The 25,003-nt window shown below is 31.8% G+C and overlaps 1 protein-coding gene across 1 annotated transcript; it reads left to right on the forward strand.

Moving 5' to 3' along the window:
- The first annotated feature begins 18,046 nt into the window (after positions 1 to 18,046).
- LOC148599571 (uncharacterized) lies at positions 18,047 to 23,191 on the forward strand. Its single transcript, XM_088558027.1, has 5 exons — positions 18,047 to 18,213; positions 20,598 to 20,731; positions 21,744 to 21,830; positions 22,230 to 22,433; positions 22,970 to 23,191. Exons 2-5 carry the CDS (start codon positions 20,598 to 20,600, stop codon positions 23,151 to 23,153), a joined length of 609 nt encoding a protein of 202 aa, XP_088414153.1. The 5' UTR covers positions 18,047 to 18,213; the 3' UTR covers positions 23,154 to 23,191.
- The last annotated feature ends 1,812 nt before the right edge of the window (positions 23,192 to 25,003 follow it).

Raw genomic sequence — 25,003 nt, forward strand, 5'->3', positions numbered from 1 at the left:
CCCTTTGGTGGCCCTAAGCTGACATTTCTTTTTATCACGGTGGGGTTGTTGTCTTTTTTACATATTCACGGTACTCATTCTCATTATTCAATTGTGTTATCTCAAACGGCGCATGCACAGCTGGATGAGTCAATCCCTCAGAAAATGCTTGTAACACCTGCAATTCTCATTCGCACACTAAAGAGCGTCCAGTGAAAAGATACAAAAAAGCAAGATAAACAAACAAAATAAAACTTATATACAGCTAAAACAAAAACGAAATACCCGAAAAGAAGAAACAAAAGCCGACATTGCTTAATCTATCACTCTATGTTTTATCTTTGAAACATTCAATTTTCTTGTTTAAAAAATGTGTATTTAATTTTAACATGCCACTGTTATCAAACCCCGATTGCTTCTTTTTCGTTTTCTTTTTTTTTTTTTTGTCATTATCAGCAAATTGACTAAATGATACTTATATCTGATGAAAGTAAGCAAAGTTTGATAAAAAAAAATATGGTAAATGGTAGGTTTGCAATAAAGATTCATAAAAGCTGACTCATTTGTCCATTTCGCTTGATTAATAACATCTTGTGTAGATAAACCAAGCCTTTTGCTTCATGTGGAAGCCGAACAGGTAAAACTGACCTTTGAAAAATGTAGACACATGTATTCCTGATTGTTCATGTTTTTTTCACCACCTTGTCACAGTAGATGTAACTCTGGGAATATGTTGTTTTACATAACTGAGAAGCCATCCTTGGCTAGTGCGATTGTTTCTCTGAATGGTTTAGTTTGTAGGGTGTAATCATTGCTGCAATTGACGACACACTACCCATATTCGCTTCTTGTGCAACTCTGAAGCTGTTTTATAAACCTGCAGCAGGATTATCTCCCCCGAAATTTTCACGTCATTAGATCAAGGACTCTGCCATTATCAATGGATATGGGTCCCCCTTGACAATAGAATATTTGAATATATTAAGTCTTGTTTCAAAATCTCCAATTACATTGGATACCATAGCTGAGCCTGCCATGCTTAACAACATTTCTATTTTTCTTCGAGGAGATCTTTGCGGCTGATTTTGTTAGCACGTTCAAATCCCCGATCTATATCTGTTGGTTTATAGCCACGCGATAACAAATGACCACGGAGTTCATCTAGACTTTTGTTGGTGGTATCGTCAGAAGAACAAATACGCCGAATTCGAAGTGCCTGACTCTATGGTATGCTTTTAGTACAATGTTTTGGATTACAACTATTGGGAGATAAGTATTGGTGACTATCAGTTGGTTTGCTGGGAAGATCCATCGACATTTCCCCGTCTTTTACAAACGTAGTAGTATCCAAAAATGTGATTTTAGTGTCAGAAATATCATGGGTGAATTTGATTGATGGATGAACATTATTGGCATGTGTGATAAAATTGTCTAAAATTTGTTTCGACTCAGTCCATTTCATGTCAACATCATCGATGAATCGAAACCAAGAGAGGGGTTTCGATAAAGATGTTGAGATTATTTGATTTTCTAATTTACCCCTGAAGATGTTAGCATACGAAGGAGCCATTTTGTTCCCATAGCTGTACCATTGATTTGGATATATATATATATATATATATATATATATATATATATATATATATATATATATATATATATATATATATATATATATATATATATATATATATATACGTTGACTTCCTGTTTGTTTCCAGATGGATGGCTGTTTGTACCCCCTTTTTAACATTTATGTGCCTTTCTTTTAGGCTTGTGATTATGAAATGAGGTTATTTCTATAATATTCATTATATCGGTTGTCTCATTTTGTTTAAATAGTACTTCAATTAAGAATCATTAAACATGTGATTCATAGAATGTTCTGTAGATTTCAAAAGTAAGGGAGACAACTCTGTAATTAAAATAAATAGAATCTATTAGAATATTGATGTTGATTATCTCCTAAGAGCAGACAGATTTGAATTAATAATTACACATTTCATTATATACACCCATAAAACATCTTAATAACAAAAATAAAAATATGTAGCCCTTTTTTTAGGTGTATCATATATTTTACAGAATTTGCATGAATCTTGCACAGACTACTACTTAATATCTTCTTTCACTGTAAATTTTCCCTCTTGTCATTTTTTAAAAAGAAATATTGATTGGATATTGTTTTAATGTTATTATTGCTCAGACAATACTATAGCCTGAGTCTGCTTACTAACAATCTTAAGAATGAGTATTGTGAAGGTTTCGCATTCCAACGGGAACAAATTGTGCTCCTTTATACAAAATGAAAAATTCCTTAATCTTACGAGGCTGACTTCATAGTTGATCTGATCAAAAAGAAAGAATATCGTTTGGTTAGATCCTTTAATCTCAGTTTCCGCTATATAGATGACGTATTATCTTTAAACAATCCTAATTTCGGGGATTTGATACATCGCATCTACCCTAAAGAACTTGAGATAAAGGATGCTACAGACACTTTGAAGTCAGCCTCATATCTTGACCCACACTTAGGAATCGATGGTAAAAGAAAACTATTGAACAACTGTAGGACAAACGTGATGACTTTTCCTCCAAAATTGTCAACTTTCCTTTCATCTGTGGCAACATTCCTTCAGCACCTGCGTATGCAGTGTTCATATCAAAACTCATACGTTATGCCAGAGCTTGACGAAACTACGCAGACTTTTTGTATCGCGCAAGAACTCTAAAAATAGGCTTCTGGAACAGGATTATGTTGCTACAAAATTGAAGTCATCACTACAGAAGTTTTATGGTCGTCATCAAGATCTCGTGGATCGTTTTGGTGAATCCATCTGCACCATGAAAACTGATTTATTTAACGGGTCATAGTTTTCCTTTTTTCGTTTGTCTACCCCCGGACTTAACTTTTTATGAGCAACTCGGCAGGTGTTTCTAGAAAAGCAGAGGGCACTTACCCTATCGGTGCACCTGGTCCATGTTCCCAGTTTTAGTGGAGTCCGAGTTGCTCATTTGCTTTTGTTACTTTGTATGTATGATTTTAGTTGCGTTATGTTCTTTGTTGTGTATGAATGTTTTCCATGTCTGATCTTTTGTCCCTGGATTACATTCTTTTGATTACCGCTAGTACCTTGGTTCCCTTCATTACTTTCTCATAAAGAGCACTGAGAGACTTTTGGTTTAAATGGAATATTAATGAAGTAGATACAATTTAATAGTTAAAAGCAGGGGTCCAAGTTTACTTCCTAGAATGGAAGGTCCTGGACTTTGAAATTTGAAATCAAAGGCTCACTTAAGGTAAACTAAAAATCCTTCATAAAGCGGCAATGAAAAGAGTTAAAGATCAAGGACCTAGGTAATGAAATTTTGAAAGGTCGTAGGTCCGACATTAAGAGTCCGGACCTCTAACCCTTGAAAAAGCTGTACTAAACTTGCAGAATATTTTACTTGCCAAAGTTATGAACTCATTATTATTAGAAATCTTTTAAATTGTTCATCATTTTATATGCAAATATTTCATAAATGCTTTTCATAGAATATTTTTATGTTATCTTGGAATTGTGTGAATGATGGTAATGTATTTTGTATTCAGAATTTAAATAAAAAATATTGTTTTAATTTCAGATTTGTAGAATTTTCATATGGAAAATGATTTAGACTAGAATGCATTAATGATTTTAATTCATGACATGCAATATATTTATGCATATTGTGTTAATTTTGTTTGTTTAGGAAATGAGATTTTGTAATAACAGTGGAAACCTGCCTAAACCAAATAGTCTAAGATTTGGTGCATTTTGCACCGTATGGACCTTTTCTGCATAATAATCATAACAAAATGCCATATATATAATATTATATTATATGGAAAAAGCTCTCTTATGATTATGATTGAAAAATATTTAAAACGTAAAATTGTTGCAATGTTATTTTGTTGTTTACAAAAATTGAAATACGTTGCTTTTTGAGTCTCCACTACAACATGTTCTGCAAAGTTTTTATTTTGTTTTTAAAAGAAAGGGCCTTTTACATAAATACGGTCAGTGCCTCCATTTGTCAATGTTTCAGAAAAAAAAATATTTCAATTGTATTTGTATATACATATCTATTTTTCATAATACATCATGCCATCTTAAAAACATATTATCATTTTTATTGTAGTATTTTAAAGATTTAAAGATTGTATTTATCACGGAAATTGGCATTTAAAGTATGTAGTACACGCATACAAGGCCATATGTTTGTTTAAAGATTTAATATAAAAAATGTTTGTAGGTAATTTCATTATCTTTTAGAAAATTAAATTATTGACTAGAAGATTGCTTATCTGGAAAGAATATTTTACTTTTACTATCATTTTTATTCAGCGAAATGCCTTAGGAAAGCATTAACATACATTTGTCTACATGAATTTATTCCTGCTCAATGAAAAAAAAAAACTTACTTTCCAGGCCTAATATATGCACTAGACATAAACACAGAATTTGTCATTCAGATATATAACAATAATATGCAATAATAACCCTTCTGAAAAGAAAAATGTTAATACCGATACTGTTAATTTGATATCTTCATATATGACCAGACATATGTTTGTCTATCCATCCATCCGTCTGTCTTTCTGTCTTTCTGTCTGTCCTTTACAGGTAGGAGTAAGTCCATATACAGATATAAGAATTATATTGTATTCCACAACTACCAATTGATTGTCAGGTTCATTTCATAGATGTTGTTTATACTTTAATAGGACAAATAGCATGTCATCAGCCCTCTCATGAACATTACTGATGTCAATCCTGCACAATTTTCCAAAACTGATGTCAATCCTGCACAATTTTCCAAAACTGATATAATTCTTTATCTTTGGCGACATCAGAGGTTATAATGGAGAATAATGCTGCTATAAGCACTAGGCAGTGTCACATGAAATATAAACATAAAATATAAATACATGTAACATGTTTTATTCACTGATTGCCTGATACAATTTTCTACCAACAGAAAGGTAGGAAAACATTCATCATTAGTGTAATACTGTGATATTAGGTATGGTAAATATATTAAAGAGACAATAACTCAACCTCGATGTTAACATATTGATACTTGTACATGGTTTTTTGCCCATTGCCCATGTTAGCAGCCCTCAACTGATATCACCCCTAGTGCTAAAACCTTCTTGGCAGATGGAAAGATGTTGGGCTTATAAGGAGAAAATGAAAAATATCATGTATCAATTGATTACCATTGCAACAGGGAAAATTCAGCAAATCCATACTACACCCAACGAAACATTATGGTTTCCCATTTTAGCGTTCGTTCGATAGGAGTACTAATATTTGGTTAAAGACAAATCCTTCTATTGTTTCTGCGCATAATACTGTGAGACATGCATTTTACAGATTTAAGATGCGCGTTAAATGCGTAAGGAATATATAAAGAAAATTCAAAATATTATTTGCAGTTTTAGATAGATGGATTTGCCTTGAAACGTGTGATAGAAGCTTTTATCCATTTTTGTTAATTCATTATTTTGTTAACTTTAATTTATATGCTTAGACTATTATTATTTTTTTTTTGTTTTTTTTTATCCAACCGCATTACTTTTTGTATCACATAACGTAACCTGGTATCACTGGTGAACTCTCGTGTATATGTGATAACTTTAGTAAAACGTATCCGATTTTTTTTAATATTTGTTTTACATATCGTTCCTAGGGACATGGCGGAGGGTCCCATAGTTTATGGAGTATGTTGCCCATCTCTTATGAATATAGGAAGCTGGACGAAATGTTATCATTAGAGTTAATAGAAAACGTATCCGATTTTAATTATTCATATGCCAATGTGTTCCATCTATTATGCCATTTTTGTTTTTAATTTTTTTACGGGGTAAACTTGTCTTGAAATGTTTTAGACTTATTATTGGTAGACTTTTTTCATTATTATTGTCATTGTCTCTATTACAAAAATCTTTATCAGTATGTTTAAATGATATAGTTTCGATTGATTCCCCAGTGTGCAGACTTTTGATAAAATTTCAATATCACAACTCATACGCTATGATGAGCTTGCCAAAACTTCACAGCAGTTTTGTACTGTGCTAGACTTCTTAAATTTAGGCTTCTCGAACATGCTTATCCAGGGACAAAGGCCAGACATGGAAACAGACATACACAACAAAGAACATAAAGTAACTAAAATAGTACATATAAAGTAACAAAAGCAAATGAGCAAGTCGGACTCCACTAAAAATGGACCAGGTGCACCGGTAGGGTAAGCGTCCTCTGCTTTTCTAGAAACTCCCGCCGAATTGCTCATAAAAGGAAGTCAAGTCCTGTTGTAAACAGACGAGGAAAGGAAAACTATGACACTTTGAATAAATCAGGTTTCATGGTGCAGATGGATACACCGTAACAATCCATGAGTTAATGATGACGACCATAAAACTTCTGTAGTGAGGACTTCAATCTTGTATATGTAGCAGCATAGCCCTAGTTCCAGAAGCCTAGCAGTAAAAAGTCTAGCGCGATACACAAAAGTGCGTAGTTTCGGCAAGCTCTGACATAATATATGTGTTGTGATATGAAAACTCCATACGCAGGTACTGAAGGGATGTTGCCACAGATGAAAGGAAAGTTGAAAATTCTGAATGAAAAATCATAACGTTTGTCGTAAAGTTTGGTCAATAGTTTTTCTTTACCATCGATCTCTAAGTGTGGGTCAAGATATGAGGCTGACTTCACAGTGTCTGTAGTATCCAATATATCAAGTTCTTTGTTGTAGATGCGATGTATCAAATCCCAGAAACTAGGATTGTTTAAAGATAATACGATTAAATGATCTAGCCAAACGATATTCTTTTTTTCTGATCAGATCAGCTATAAAGTCAGCCTCATAGGAGTGAAGGAATAGGTCAGCAAGTAAAGGAGCACAATTTGTTCCCATTGGGAAAAGCCGACCGTTTGTTGAAAAACACGTCCACCACACTGGACAAATATGTTGTAGATTAAAAAATTCCAGTATTATGTATACATCTTCCTCTGTATATTTGGAAGATGATTTTGAACTATTTCTTACAAAGTATGAGGAATGTCTATCACCTTTTCCAGTTGTAATTCTCGGAGTATGTATTTCTGTATATCTTTTTGATTACCCTTCTTATCTTGGTTCCCTTGATTTTCCTTTCAGTTTATTAATGTCAAATAGTATATAAAATTGTATTATAAATGAACTTGCTCATAACGAAACATTTGAAAAAAACAATGCCTTACAACAATTCCAAAACCAATAATACCGAGCTTTGAAAAAATGGAAATTTTCAATTTACCTTGCCACCATCATCGTCTACCTACGTCATGTAAACGTACGTCATAATTATATCTCATATCCAAGTTCTCCTTCTCTATAGACTATCTTGCATGACAACAACGACTTCCAAGTCTTCTCCCCCCCCCAAAAAAAAAAAAAATATAAATAAATAAATAAATAAATATAAAAAAAATGAGATAGGTTGTGAGAACTACCTATACATCTACTCCATTATTCTAGACAACATTTTCCTAAAGAATTTATCTTTGGTGTTTGGGAAATTGAAGTAACGTATTTGGCCGTTATTGTCGTGCGTGTTCGTTATATTGAGGTGGCTTTGCGGTGAATCATTATTCCCCGTACTCATGCGATTACTCTTTTCATGGTTTACTTTGACTCCATCTTGTGCTTTATACTGGATACATTTATATGTGTTTCAAGTCTAAGCGAGATCTCATCATATTGGCAACTTGTTCTATGAGCGCACTTGCAAGTTGTTTTTCAAGTATTTTGTTTTCATGTTTAAAGAAGCAGGTATCATAATAATATTATTACTAAAATATTTGATATCTATCATAATCATAAAAAATCCACAAATTTCAAATGAATATACAATTATATCAACGTTTTAAAAACAGTATATTCAGCATCAACGTGATATGTATAGGAGTAACAAGATGAATTCAGTTTCATCTATAGTACTCTAAATGACAGGTATAATTGATCAAGTGGCATTTGTTTGTTTTCTTTTTAACAAAATGCAAGGTAAATAAAAGAATGTTAAAAAAAGTTACGTTCTCAAATCTTACCACAACGATCCCGGGGATTTGCACATTTCATCTTGTAAAAAAAAGGAACATTATGTGACACAGATTCAGAAAGGTACAAATTCAACATCGTTATACATGAAACGTGTAGATATTCACAATCGTGCTTATTACAAATTATAATGAGAGATGAGTCATCGTGAAGATAAAAACGGCAAGACGAACTGATCGGGTGATCACCGCAAATCGGTAAATTGAAAAAAACTTATGAATTATGCAAATATACTTCAAAAAATGATTACTCCACAACAAATATGTAATATTGTGTTTGTAATCCAGGTATTTATTGGGTAAAAAAGGTGGGTTATGATTAAATCCAAAAAGTGTAACGAACTGTCCAATATAGCCATGTGTCCTTGCACGGTATATTAAATCATCCTCAGATGTAAAATTATTATCAAAACTTTTTTGAAAAAATATGTCATCGACCGATGAAAGAAGGTTGTCCTTGGCTTTACGATAGAGAATTTTATGTGGAAAGCATGAATAACTACATAATCCAGGACAAATATCATAACAGCTTTTCAAAGAACATTGTTTCTTAACTAAGTTTATTTCTGTTGTGAACATGGGTAAATTTTTTTGCCTACCATGTTTTAATTCATTGACCATATATTCTGTATAACCAAACTTAGTCTGATTTAGATTATAATTATTCGGTACTGAAATCGGATATTTTCGTCAATATTGAAAAAAAACAACCCTTAAATGCAATATGAAATCAATGTGAAAATGTAATGATTATACTAACATACATGATATACTTGTTGATACAACAACTGTTATTTTGATAGCAAAATATGAGGAAATGTTAAGAAGAAGTGTAAGAAAAAAAAACCAAATTGACATTTTTAATGACGAAATCGGTTAAAATATTGTCTTGTAACTGGTGTTTGTCAGTCAAAATAAAAAAAAAATAATTTGCTAATTTTATTTACAGAAACGAATACATTAACCAAGTCTTTCTTTACTTTTTTTGCCACGTCTTTGTTCGCTTTTTATTGCCACGTCTACAGTTGACATTTTTAAAAGTTATAGGAGGTAATTTTTAAAAATAAACAGCATTCATATCTATCATTACACCTTTAGGAGAATACTTTTTGTAAACGGTGTAATGCTGAAAAAAAGATTTATCCAATTGACATTAGCTTTGATTGGATCCATCAGGTCGCGTTGAAAAGCATTTACTATCCATAAGGTCGATGTGATGATCTCAACTTTTCTAAATAAACGAAAAGTTCAATTGCAATGGTTTACAAACTATACTGTATATTGAAAATCGTTTTGGTATGTTGATTTCAAACATTTTTATCAAGGTAGATATGCAGAAAGCTTAAGAGAATTGACAGTGTCAAAAAAGGTTTGTTTTTGGCAAGTCCAAAAATTACTGTAAAGGTACAAATTTTTGCTATTGTCGCGGTGGCCAAAGAACTGCGAAAAATAGTACACTCGAAATTGCCTTTTAACACTATATGACGCTAATCATTTTTTGAAACCGTGAAAATTGATACCCCGAATATGCTCTGTTGACAGAATCCGCGAAAATTAGCAACCTTGAATATTAATACGTTTAAATTTAACTTAAACCATCTCTATACACAAATATTCTCTGCTAATAAGTTAAAAACTAAGACAATTCGTCTTACATTAATACGTGACATAGAAGTTTGTTTCAAATTAAAAAACTATAATAGTGATTTTCAATTCTAAAATGCCCTATTCGATACGATTGATTTGCAATCCTAGGGAATTCGGCACAAATAAAAAAAAAAAGCCTCGCGAGCCTCGCGTTTAACACCATTTCTTAGTCTCATCCGTATATTGTTTTTATTTCAAAATGATGTTTCTTCCCAACGCCTTTTCTATTTTAACACATGCAAAATCATTTAAAAGGATGTTTACTACAAGGTCACAAACATCTGTCAAAAAAGACAAGTCAATACATTTTTAAAATAAAATAATTCAAATAAATATTTGAAAATACTCCTTGAGCCTGTCATGTTTTCTCAGAGACACAGTAATTTTTTTTATGACGATTGTTCTTTTTAAAACCTTATCCTCTATGTTCAAGACTGTTTGAATTTTAGGCATTTTTAATACCCATCACCGGCACCCAATGTCACTTCAAGTTGAGTTGGCTAGTGTCGAAGTTCCATGTGCAATGTCTTGTTTTTTTTTATCTCCAGTTTTCATATGTAATTGCAATTCTTTCCGTTCGTGAATGTAAATTGCTTTATTTCCTGTTATAACATTCAGAATATTGTTTTGGATTTTTATTTATTTTAATGCTCCCACTACTGCCGCATTGGTTTGTTTGTCGATAAAATAACTCGTTGCATACTTAATCATTTTTATGTAGAATTACGGTATATTGACCTGACCTTTCATGATACACAAACCAAATCTAAGTAGATAATTTGTGGTGCGAAAATCTTTGTGTTTCTTCACCAAACAAGATGCCTTCAACAACAAAGAAATTTGCATCTATAAAGTCCTACATTTACATATGAGCCTTATCAAGATATATATCCTTCGCAGTAATAAAGAGACCATTGGTGTCCATTGAATAAATGAAAGAAGCTTTAATAAAGTTATAATATCGTGTGAAAGAGTAATCAAGGGAACCAAGGTTATAGCGGTAATCAAAAGAATGTAAACCAGGGACAAAGACCAGACAAGGAAAACAGACATTCACAACAAAGAACATAAAGTAACTAAAATCATACATACAAAGTAACAAAAGTAAATGAGCAACTCAGACTCCACTAAAAACTGGGAGGATGGACCAGGTGCACAGGTAGGGTAAGCATATATGTTCTTTCAATATACGATGACCATAATCGTCTACATTAGTTGCATACTTTTTGTAGCTTATGGCTAGAACTGCCCTGAAAATTGTCAGGAAATATTTTGATACAGACTTATGAAAAATTCCTTCCATGTTTCATTTTCATATATCGTTCAAATTCATAATTTTCAGATATCTTATTGCCATAGATACTTGAAATGACAATATTATTGTATACGATCGTAAAATGTGTTCAAAATAAAGAGAAAAAACCATGTATTATGGGAAAGTTATATTACATAAGCAAGTAAAGAATTGCACAGCAGAACAAATGGTCGCAAACATGAAATAATTTCTTGAATTAGTTAAATTGATCAAGAAAGATATTCTTAGTTACAAGCGTTTTGGATTGTTATGTAGTCAAGTTGTCATATATTGTCATAATGTAACGTGATTACATCGTCAGAAATCGATCTTAAATTTGTCTATCCTAAACCGTCTTTGTAGAATTTATCATTCAAGCTAAACGTAATCATAAGTGGCTTAATCATAATTTTCCATTAAAGTCCTTTATCATCTGCGAAATTATTTATCGCTGTCTGCTTTATACCAGACAGCGGTTAACCTTAAATGCCTGCAATACATGCTGAAAAAAGCTGTAAAGCTGTGTACTGTTTACTACATAATCAATATATAGCACTGTGATTGGTAGAGATGCACAAGCCTTTAAAATGCCAATTGTTATATACTCACTGCAGGAGATAGTTCCTAAATTGTTTTGCTGACAATACACATTACCTCTGGATTTACACTGTATCAATGGTACATTGTATGGTATGTTGTTTTAGGTTGTTTTGTACGTTATTATTTTTCTTGGGGGGTTTTTAGATGATAAGGTTTTTACTTCTTTTGTCTGTATTTAGGGGAGCTTTATTTTTATATATTTCCTATTGCACTAGCCCGGAAGAAATACAATACTGGTAGATAGGTGCGAGGCTTAGTGGAAGGTATCCATAGTAAGTATCTTACCTTAGTTGTTGTGCATAGGACATCATAATTATGTCGTCGATCATGAAAGTTTTCGAATTTCAATTTCATATAGAAGATGGCACAGCTTCAAAATATACACTAGTGCGTAAGACAATTGTATTAGTTCTTGTATTCAATTTTCTATTTAATCTTGAAATTTCAAAGTTTCTAGAGCTAGTTCTGATATAGCTTATGAGAGTATAGTCATCGACACGTAATCAGCATTCTTACATTTGCTATGTTGATAAGTGATTGATATTTAGGATTGTTTATCAGTAGGTTGCTCAAATTGTTATGATACCTAAATTGTGATCAAGTGAATGAGTTAATTTCCTTTCTTCGATTTATTTTGATATGAAAAACCAATATAGTAGGTCTTCCACTGACAACATATTTGATTAAAAGGGAAACTTTTTTATTGTGTATTTCTGTTTTCCATGTCTAGTCTTTGTCCCTGGATTACATTCTTTTGATTACCGCTATAACCTTGGTTCCCTTCATTATTCTTTTACAATGATGACAAATACCAGTTTGATTTGTTTGTTTGTTTGTTGGGTTTAACGACCGAGCAACAATATGTCAGCTATCTTCAGGCGATGAACTTGAAGTGGATGATAAAATGAACATAAAATGATGATAAAATGAAAAATGGGATTGGACACAAAGATAATGGGGTCGACAAATTTTGATTGCCACTGGAAATAGGGAGATGTGTATAGGGTCGTATATTGAATGAATTCGAAGTGTAAATGCATTGAAAAATTCAAAATAATGATTTTTTAAACATAATACAAAACTTGTCTAACCAAAGACTAATGCTGTTTATATTTTGTATGTTGAAAGTATCATCGATGTCTGGGCATGAGGGCTACATCGTGGATGGGAGCTACAGTATGCCGACAATCCAACTACAAGTGCAAAGTGTACTATGTATAGTGTCCAGCAGCTTTAAGGGTTTAGAGAAGGTACGTCTGTCTGTCTTCTGTGTTGCTCCTGTATGCACCAAACTTGTAAGTGGTCTGGGCATGGATAAACAAATAAAACTGCTGTCTAATCTGACTTAGCCTTATGAATTAATTTAGAACATGTGTTTAATAAGATTTGTCTGCTATCCCCTTTGCATGTTTTTCGACAGACGACCGTACATTTCCTACTCTAAAGAAAATCGTCTTCAAAATTATAAAAAAGAAATGTAGTTTAACAGAGGTAATTGGATGGCATTCTTTATGAACCAATTTGATTGGTGAGTCTTCTGTAACATTATGACGACACAAAAAGTCGTGAAATGTTAATCTTGTTTCGATGCTCATTCTTGATGATGTACGCACTGTGTATTTATACCTCTTTCTCTATAATTTAAGACTTCAGCTGAATTATTAAACTGATATGCAGGATTATATGCAGGATGATATGCAACTGATTAAATGCAGTGAAAGTCATTTTCATATATTGCATTTATAACACATTATGAACATCAATAACACTGCAACGACCTTTCCAAACAATTTAGTAGAAACCCCAGAAAGCGTGTACACATACGGCCAACGTTGTTGATTGTTGGCACGGTTGGCAATTTGTTGACATTGGCACACCACCACCGGACCAACATTGGGCCAACGGGTGTTCGCCTACTGTTGTGTGTATAATGTTCGGCACTCGACACATGCCCAACAAGTTAAATTGTCTATGTTGGTCTAATGAAAGTCCAGTACGATACATGTCAATGGTTAGTATGATGTTGAGCAGACAACATCATGCCAACGGTCTATGAGGAAGTCGATACACATATCTCTACAAAACTACTCATCCATTTCAACAGCAATCGTCCTTCACGAGATACAAACAACTATAAATAAGTCGGATATGCAGCCGAAACCACATGCACAAATTCGATGGATACATGAAAATATATATAAACACATGTGGCAGTTATTTTTTAATCATACCATTGTTTATATTCTGGTTTATTAAATAACACATTGTAAGAATAATAATTTATATGTTATTTTTTTTATATATTTTCGCTCATCCTAAACTTTTCAAGTTTGCCAGTATAATTTCTTAAATATGTTTTTTTTGGGGTTCTTTTGTTTGTTTTTTTGTTTTTGTTTTTTAGTTTTTTTGTTTTTTTTTGGTTTTAAAAACTTAATTTATATTGTCATATTTTCATAAAGCAAAAAAAAAAGAAAAAAGTTAAAAAAGTTACCAATAATGTCCTGGTTACATATTGAACAATATTGTATATATAGAATAATACTTAAATTAAAAAAAAAAAAAAAATATATATAATTTTGTTTAAATGATTTTGATACTCCATCTGAAAACGAATACACCCTTTACCCAAAGGTTAATACCACACATGTCGATGTTGACGATTATTAGTTTGTACTGTCGCCTTCCAGTGTTTAGGTGGGATTTTAAATTATAGACCCGCCATCACCAGGGGTTCATATATCTGATTTATCATGACATTTTTAATCATTTTTGACGATGTCAGCAGATCGTCAATTTTTTTTGTGCCTTTAATATGTAAAGATAAAGTAGAGAATATTTATGACAGTCCATATCATATATGGATGAAGCGAGGTTACAAAAAGGGAAGATTTTGTTATGTTGTCACGACGTATTTCGAAGGAACAGAGAGGATTTACTCTAAATAACAGACGGAAAACATTGTAAGGGAATTTCTTTGGTTTTGACTAGTTCAAACCATGCATAAGAACATCCACCCAATTTCCATTTTTTCTCTTTCATCTCTTTCTTCTGACACCATATATATACATATATGTCCGTCTACATGTATTCCGTGTACCAGATGGAGTCCATCGTAGTGCTAGCACGTTGACGGGTGTATGGGGCATTCTACATTAAAATCATGTCAAAAACCATTTACTTCGTTTTACATCCTAAAAATCCTGTGGTACTTGTTTTCAGATACAGCAGTTTATTCAATATTATATTTTGCCAGAAAATGCATAATATTCTTCGTAGGAACTGGATTTGAGAAACATCAAGCATAGTTATATCGCCGATGTAATTTTCCAAGTTGCAGCGCCAAAGAGGAGGACTTCAAAAACATTGCTTTTGAAGATTTTGATTGAGGCATGGTTGGATGATCTCAAGTTGTGAAAGATAGTACAAGATCTTGTGTCTGTAGACATTCGAGCTTGTACATCTATCTACAAGTCTCCATCATTGATAATCATGCTATCATAATAAAAACAATTTTCAACTTCACCAACCATACGACCTGACAGGATAATTGAACCGTCTGCTCTGGTCGTCACCTTCACATGCTTGTTGTTTCAAACCTACTTTAGCAGATACTAGTTGATTGGTTTAATCCTGCATATCAGCGAAATCAATTCTTTCTAGCACTGTGTCAATGTCCAATTTCTTTTTGATGTTTGTTCTAAGTTATATCTTCCCATCATAATCCAATCAATAAAAACAGAATGGTACGATATGAGAAGCAGATATTATTGCTAAGCTCTGTCTTCCAATTATTTTACTCCGTCAGACTTGATCTAGAGATAACTTTTAAATGAAAAATAAACACAAACAATGTAGCATCTTTAAGATAGAGATGAGTTATCTGGAATTCCGTAGTGGCCACGAATTTTTGAAACGGTTTGGATGTTTACATATGGGTCATTATTACAGACATATCACCAGTACATTATTGCAGAACACCACGTAAATTGATATTATGGTACCAAATAACGTTGTCGAAATTCGTCAACGACCCTTCAGTGCAGTATGATATCATCATGAAATGTTATGATCTAACTCAAATATACATCAGATACAACATGTTAGTGTTAGTTTAGTTGCACAGTTTCGGGAAATGTTGAATATGATTGTAAGGGAAAATATACTGTTTAAAGAAAAAATGGTTAAAATATGATAACTGATGTTTGTCATTCGACAGTAGAGGAAATTTTTCTGCGTCTCTACTTTCTTTTTTTTTGCCACGTCTCTATTTTCCGTTGACTACTTTTTAAATTTTTAGGTTACGTTGCAGTATTTTTATTTTAGTATCCCACGCATCAGCAGATGTAGTATAGACATAAATATCCATGCAATTTTGGATTTCGAATAAAGATTGGTGGAAAAGGCAAGCAAAGTAAGTGTTTACTTTAAAATTGTATAATAAATTTTTCGTATTACCTTGTGCCTGCTTATCAATTTGCTATTTAGTTTAATGGACTTAACGTCTGTGTCCTGTGTTGGAACAGTGTCCATGTAATTTAAGGTGGAACATATGCCTTAGGATGTAAGCCTAAAAAAGTAAATACATAGTATAATTAATAATGAAGTCGTCATTTATGTCATTTCAATGTCTTTTTTTGCAAACCTTGCATAACATCTTTGAATTTTCTTATTCTTATCATCACTGGTCCCATACATTTGTTTTGGTATTCCTGGGGTATGTATATTTCAAACACCATTTTCCACACATAACTCAAGAATCATAAAACAATATTTGAGTTCATATATTATATTATTTTCAATTTTCAAGAATTTAAAAAAAATATTGAACTGTTCCTCATGGGAAATGAAAATGACAAGAATTTAAAGGACTTTACAACTAACAACGTATATGATTAAAATCAATACGTTTCTTTTGACTTTCTTGAAAGAATTTTCATTTAAAAATGTATGGCAGCATGACTTTCAAATTTCATATTTTCGCAAAATCGAAATCCCATACATAAAAACATTAAAATAGTAATTTGTAGAAAACTTTTGTATTACAAACACCAGATAGGCTATTTAGATAAATTTCATATCTTATTATTGCGTTGCCTATTATCCTTAGCAAAATCATGTGGGGTCTGATTCACATTAAGATCTTAACAAAGTCATAACATAGATACATACAGACTTATAAATTATAAATGCAAACATTTAAATTATTATACTAAGATAGAGGGGAGTGCAAATGGGATTTCTCATACCAGTATAAATTGATGTCTAATGATGTTTAGAAAAAATATATATATATATAGGAGTAATATTGAAAAGATATTCTGTATTAAAAATAACCTAAAACTCGAAGGAATTTAAAGTGATTGAACATGCATAATATTGACATAACAATTTATCTTATTCATGTTACCTATATTTGGGTCTATCAAGTCGCATTTAAGAGCTTTTATCTCACACAGGACCGCTTTTTCTACATTAATTGTTATGTTAAAAAATCAAACTTATATATCTAGATAATGTTGAGAAAGTTTAAAGAAAAGTTTTCAAAAGTAATTTTGCCAAATAAAAGAGTAATCAAGGGAACAAAGAGTCTAGCGAAAATCAAAATAATGTAATCCAGGGACAAATGAAAAATTTAATATACTTATATCTACATGTAGTGTTCGGTAAAACATTTAATTGAAGTTATTCTTTAGAAATTTGATAAACTTGATTTGTTTTATATATGTCTTTATTTACTTTGGTGGTAGAGAGGATCAATTGATATGGAGTTTAGTTTAAAATCTCATGTCGCTTTATAGCATTGTATATCTAGATAATGTTGAGAAAAATATAAAGAAAAGTTTTCAAAAGTAATTTTGCCAAATAAAAGAGTAATCAAGGGAACAAAGAGTCTAGCGAAAATCAAAATAATGTAATCCAGGGACAAATGAAAAATTTAATATACTTATATCTACATGTAGTGTTCGGTAAAACATTTAATTGAAGTTATTCTTTAGAAATTTGATAAACTTGATTTGTTTTATATATGTCTTTATTTACTTTGGTGGTAGAGAGGATCAATTGATATGGAGTTTAGTTTAAAATCTCATGTCGCTTTATAGCATTTATATCTAGATAATGTTGAGAAAGATATAAAGAAAAGTTTTCAAAAGTAATTTTGCCAAATAAAAGAGTAATCAAGGGAACAAAGAGTCTAGCGAAAATCAAAATTATGTAATCCAGGGACAAATGAAAAATAGACAAATACAACAAAGAACATACGTTACCAAACTAGTGCTTTCAAAGAAAGAAAGAAATGAGCAACTCTACCTCCACTGAAAATGGGAATATCGACAAAATGCACCGGTAGGGTAAACGTCATCTATTTTCTAGAAACTCGCACCGAGCTGCTCATTAAAAGTCAAATCCAGGATAGATAATAGAGGAAAGGAAACTATAACACGTTGGTTTTCAAAGTGCAGATGGATACACCGTAACGATCGACGAGTTCAGGATGAAGACCATAGTAGTGAAGACTTCAATCTTGTAACAACATCACCCTGTTCCAAAAGCATTCAAATAACTGTAAGAATAGCAATAAAGTCAGCATAGTAGAGAGCGCTGGCATAACGTATGAGTTGTGTTAAGAAAACTCCTTTTTGAATGGATGTTACCACAGATAAAATGAAAATTGACAATATGGAATGAAATGTCAATGCTGTTGGTCAATTGTTTTCCTTTACAATCGATATCTAAATGTAGACCAAGATATGAGACTGATATAACAGTGTCTGTTTTATCCCTCATTTCAATTTAATTTGGGGAAGATGCAGTGTATAAAACTCCCCAAACTAGGATTTTTTAACAGTAATACGTCATATATAAAGCGGAAACTGTGATCAAACGATGCCCTTTCCTTTGGATAAGATCAGCTATAAAGTATACCTCATAACAGTACCAAATTAAGTAACACTATGCCTATTAAACAAATCTATCCGCTAAAAATGTAAAAACAAAGAAATCTTAATGTGATTATAAATATTGAAGATAGTATGAAAATAAATACCTATCAAAATATTGTCTATTTTCTTTTAAATATCCAGTCAAATGAAAAAAAGATATTGTTTTGCAATCCTTGGTTAAATAAAATAAAGACATTGTCTGCATCAAAAACAAAAGGTATGAAAACTATCTTATAAACAAGTAGAAAAAAGAAAAATGTAAAACTGCTAAGCAGGAAAACCAAATCAATGATAACATGCATATCTATGTTATTGATTGTTTAAAAAATCGCATCACAAATCGTATTATTTGCACAGATGGTGATGTTTCAGCATAAGTTTCCTGTATACAAGTTCTTAAAAGCGAGTGCATTTTTATAATATTCACAACGTGTCAGATAGATGCATTACATTGTTCATAAACAATCTGTAAATTTAATATTCATGTAGTGTTCAGTAAAACATTTAATTGAAGTTATTCTTTAGAAATTTGATAAACTTGATTCGTTTTATATATCTCTTTATTTACTTTGGTGGTAGAGAGGATCAATTGATATGGAGTTTAGTTTAAAATCTCATGTCGCTTTATAGCATTGTATATGTATGTCTGCCTTTTGTAGACTGTGTCATTTTTATTTCTTTCATTATCTATAGCAATTGTCAGTAACCTGACGAAAAAATTCTAATTCATTAGAATCTTAATTCAGATGAAGACGTTTAAGACGTTAGCTGTCGTGCGACAATTAAGTACGCGATGACAAGGGCTATTGGCATTTTTTTGGTTTTGTGTTGTGTTTTTGTTTTTGTTTGTTTGTTTTTTTTTTCACAAAATTACTAAATGGATATACCTTTATTGCCGCCCTTTTATTTTTAAAAGCAATATGTTTCAATTTAAAAGAGATCATTACTGAATACACATATTACTAAAGGCTAAATAGATATTTAAAAAAAAAAATCTATTCAGTAGTTCAATTTTAGCTCGTAGTAATGTAGTGACAATACATTCATATCTTAACAAACATAATGTGACTGTAGGGCTATGCTATTGTTTTGTAGCTACTGTCGCAATCATAGATTTCTAAATCAAAACAAATCTAAACAATTTTGTGCAATACATTTTTATTTATGTTATAACTCTTCATGATTATTGACTTTAATAAATGGATATCATTTATCTGTTTTTTTTTCTCTAAAATCCCGTAGCACGATGCTGGGAAAATACCCACCAATGAACTTTCTGCAAAGGCAGAGGATATATTGAAAGTAAAATCATTAATCAGCTCTATGTATTTCCTTTCCATTTCTTATAATACACCGTTAACTAAATTACAACAAGTACTACGATATTATTGTGGTGACTCCTGGAAGTAGAATATCAAAATAGAACCTGTTTGGATTGTGCGTGTACATTTATATTGAGCCGTTATTCCGTATTGGACCTATATTTCCTGTTTTGTCCAGTTATTATTTTTTAAAGCATAGTTTCAATTATTATTTGTAAAACTGTTTATTGTTTGTTACGGTAGCTTATTAGATCTACCGTAAGATTGTCAGAAAATGTTCATGCGTCAATTTCACAATAAATGTGAAGACATAGCAATGATATTTTAGGTCGTGACGTCATTACGTAGTATCAACTTCACACTTACATCTTTTTGTGAAATCGGCACCAGAAGCAGAACCATTAAACATCATTTTAGGGGATTTTTTCTTCTATCATTCAAGTTCATTATTGTCAAATATCATTTAGCCATAAAGGTAGTTAAAACGACAAATTTGATAGTCGCAGGTTGTATGTATTATGTTATATAGTTAACGGTGTTTATAAGAAATCGATAAGAAATATATGGAGCTGTAGTACCCATAGCATAATCTTAGAAATGAAATTATTTTGTTGTATCATTGGTATATTGTATAATGCATTGTTTTCTGTTGTTTTCGTGTGCTTGTATTTTGTTTCGTTTTTAGATGATAAGATTGTTACTTTTTGTGTCTGTATTTGGGGGAGCTTTGTTCTTATCAGTTCGCCTTCGTTGTACTAGTCCGAAAGAAATACAAATCAAGACCCTAGTAGATGCAAGGCTTAGTGGAAAATATCCGAGGTATATATCTTAAATTTGTTATTGTGCATATGTTTTTGGGAACATCATTTATTGTCTTCCGCCATGATTGTTGAAAATATTTTAATTTCACTTATAAAAAGTCATTGCTACAGAACACAATAGTTCATAAGACCAATGTACTTGAATCTTTAATTTTCAAAGTATTTTGTTCGTATGCAGCCAATGAGAGGATACTCATCGAAACACGTCAACATCATACTGAAATTTGCAATGTTGATGATCAGTAATTGGTTTTTAGGATTTTATAACAGTTGGTTGTCCAAGCCGTCAAGAGACAAGTAAAAAAAAAACCATGATACTGGCACTTTAAGTTTAATTTAATCGTACAACTGTTTTAATCCAATGGAATGTTCAGCTCATTATGGTGCCATAGAGTACAGGGTTTGTTTTCCGTTTTGCAAAATCCATAAATGTAAATTAAAATGTATAACGATGAAAGAGATAAACACCATGCATGAACACCCACATAGTAAGTCTTCCATGGGCACCTTCTTATATTAAAAGGGAAAACTTTCAATATGCACATACATACCAACTCTATTTGTCGGTATGTTTTCTATAGAATAGATAAAGTCGTTTGAATACATATAGCATCTTAAGATTTGAATAAGTTGAAAAGGAAGTTTTTCGTAGGCATTCCAAGTCCCGTCCTTATGTTGAATAACTGTAAAAACAAATTCTCCATTCTATAATGTTAGTACTAAAACATATGTATACATTTACATGTTTTTATTATTTTAGTTCTACGCCAGCATTTTGCGATAAAAAAAAAGTTTAAGGTGTGATTTCCCTTAATTGGAAACATTAATTCATCAATTTTAAATTCAAATAGCACTTGTTAGAAACGAACATTTTACCGAAATATTTGCTTTGGTTTATAAACAATTTCATTTTAAACAGATGAGAAATTCATTAAAAGTATATGTATGGACGTAAAAAACTGGTTCAGACGAGGCTTACTATAAGTTTCAATGTACCCTTTTTTTTGCAGCAGTCAAATCAGAAAAGCTATTCGCAGAACACCAGGTGTTTTAAGTGCACTCCGTGCAGCACAACGAAGTACTTGTGACTGTTATAAGCACGTATCTTGTATCTAATAGTCCATTTTAAAATTACTGCACTCGCTCAGTTTGGCTTATCTCTTGATTACGAAACAAACTGTTATGTTTTTAACTTGAAATGAGTTCTGTTAAAGAAATGAACCTTTTTGGGAAAAAATACAATGAATATTAACTTTGAAATTTGTGTGATTTACATATACAATGTATTATATAGAGTTAATCACAGTCTTTTAAGAAATATAAAATATTACTGAATTACATACATACTTAATTTGTAATACGACATACATTAATCACAGTCTTTTGCTTATAAAAAGTACATATTTCCATTCAAATTAACTTTTGTGTCATAAAGTCTTCAATAGAGAAAGAGTTTTCAGTTGTGGATGATTGAAGTTTTCATTTTTTTTTTCTAGGGGTACACCAAGGCCTATCCTGAATATTACTGACTCACTATCTGCCGAAGAGAAACCCGTTTGGCCTCCTTTGGCAGTTAATAGAGATACATGCCCAGCCTACAATAGGGTTTTCTATTTTCCGAGGAGTGTATTGTACGGTGGTCGAAAATGTTGGGTTTTGTACCAATGGGCGGGATTGAAATGTCCCTATAAAAGATGCCGGTAAGTGTATTCCTAATGTTTACTACAAGCGAAAGTAATGTTGTACACGAAGGGAGTTCTAAGTTATCATTTGCTTATTGTCGTTACAATTTTGCACATTTTCTATGACAAAAAAAGGGTCCATCCCCAGAATATATTAAGATTTTTTTTTGCCTTTCCCAAATTAGGAGTTACTGGGGCTGTATGTATTGGTTGGTTTAGACTTTCAATTTACGTTTCTGTTGCTGCAAATGTATAGGGGCATTTACTTCAATGTACCTGAGGAAAATGTTCTTTTGGGTCAGATGGCAGCCTGCCCTGTGGTGTCATGTCGTTCATTGAATACAAAAGGGTAGCTTTGAGCTGACATTTTATTCATCCTGAACGGTTGTTGTCTTTTTAAATTATAAAAAAAAAATAAAATAAAACATTCATGATCAGAACCATATTTCCTCAGATTTACATTAAAGCTTTCTGATGTTTATCGTTTATCATAAAAACGTTTTTACACAGATAAAAGACACACAGCATCATGTTTGTAATGTTTATGTTAAAAGGTATGATCGTTGTCTGGGTGTGAAGGCTACATCGTGGAATGGAGCTGCAGTATGCCGACAATCCAACTACAAGTGCAAAGTGTACTATATATGGTGTCCAGGAGCTTTAAGGGTGTACAGAAGGTACGTCTGTCTTCCTAAGTGTTGCTCCTGTATGTACCAAACCTGTGATTGGACCGGGTAGTTGCCTGGATAAAAAATAAAGTAGCTGTCTTATTTGAATTAGCCTTATGATTTCATTAGTTTAGCATATGCGTTTGAATATAATAAGCCTGCTATATCCGTAGCTTGTTTTCCGACAACCTAGCCTAAATTGTCCCGGTTTGCCTAATTTGTATCCTAAAATGAACACTTTGGCGCAACCCTATAATTGAGCACGAATCTGTTGTCATCGAGGACAAGATGCAAAACCGTCGATTCAATGTCATAAATAAAATTTCATTAACAGGAATGTTTTCTTCAAAATTGTTTTCTATTTTAACACCGACCATTACAAGGCATTCTTTATGAACCCTTTGAATAGCGGGTCCTCTGAATTGTTTTCTGTTGTTATGACGATACAAAAAACTCATGAAAGGTTAAGGGTATTTCGATGTTGATTTTTGATAATGCAATTAGTGTGTATTTCTACATCTTTCAATGATAATATTTTTTGTATATTGACGTTAAGTTAGACAACAGTCAACAGGTTTGTATCCAATAGATTAAACATCGAGGAGCTCCAGCGTATACATATTTATATAAAACCATAAACTCTGTTTATCCATCCAACCATAGGTTGCAATTCGTGCGGCACTAAGAAATGTGAGTGGGTCCATAGACCCTTGATATAGCAATTTTCTTGTCAAAACACGAATCAAGAAATTACGGAAAACGGCTTTGTTATATTGATATAAAAATTCCAAGTAGATGTCGGATGTCGTTGAAGCCAATATACGACAACACCACAAGAAATAAATAGAACAAACAAACAAACAAATACAAAAACAAAAACAAGCAAAAACAAAAAACAAAAACAAAAACAAATAGAACAAACAAACAAACAAACCAAAATAAAAACAAAACAAAAACAAAAAATAAAAAAGGAAATACTCTAATTTTCAGTAGGAATGGCATTACTGGTACATGTATATTCTTAAATAGTTTTACATCGGATCTGTGAGAAATCAATACAAGACAGAAACCTATATCACACGAATACGAATCAAATCAATATTGCAACTTCCGATGTGCTTTATACGTATTTCAAGGAATATAGCAGTGGTGTACCGAATTTTTGATTACATTAACATTTAAAACAAAATATCAAAAATAATTATATGTAAACTTTCCAACCATGAATTCCATTTTGCATGATTCTTATATGGAGTGCTACTTAATTTTTCACAAGTTGGACATGGAAAGAACAAAACAAAACAAAACAAAAAAACAAAAATATCTTTCATATACTTAGGTTGTTTTACAACTGTATTGCACAGAACTCAATACAGTACATTTATATTGATATTGATATATTCATTTCTGAGATAATAAAAAAAAAACAACAAAAAAACACAAATTTTATTTTCACTAATCAGCATGGTAAAATGAATGAACTATTGTTTTTAAGTATGAAAATGTAAAACATAAGAATACGTTCTTAACTCACCCCGTCAAACAGTATTCCTATGTCCCTGGCACTTGAACTTTGAATCAACTCTTACTTCTACATAAAATCGAGTGTTTGACGATTGATTATATATTTATTGGAAAATCTGTTCCTTAAAGTTTCTTGTTCAAACTTATGATAATACTTTCCCGTGATCAGAGCTACTTTGCGTTTGTGCCAAACCTTTGATAACAAAAGACTATAACCAGAAACTTCACCTCTTAAAATGTAGGGAATAAATATTTTTGTTCAAAATCAATGGCTGAAATCAGAATCTATTAGAAAAGGACTGACACGTCAAAACATTGAAAAGAAAACATAATTATCATAAATAGTCATGTAGTAGTAAAACGAAGGAATGGATAAGTATATGATTGCAATTTATT

This window comes from Perna viridis, chromosome 13, assembly GCF_037379345.1.
Source record: "Perna viridis isolate PV_CMFRI_1.1 ecotype Kerala chromosome 13, ASM3737934v1, whole genome shotgun sequence".
Classification (NCBI taxonomy): Eukaryota; Metazoa; Mollusca; class Bivalvia; order Mytilida; family Mytilidae; genus Perna; species Perna viridis.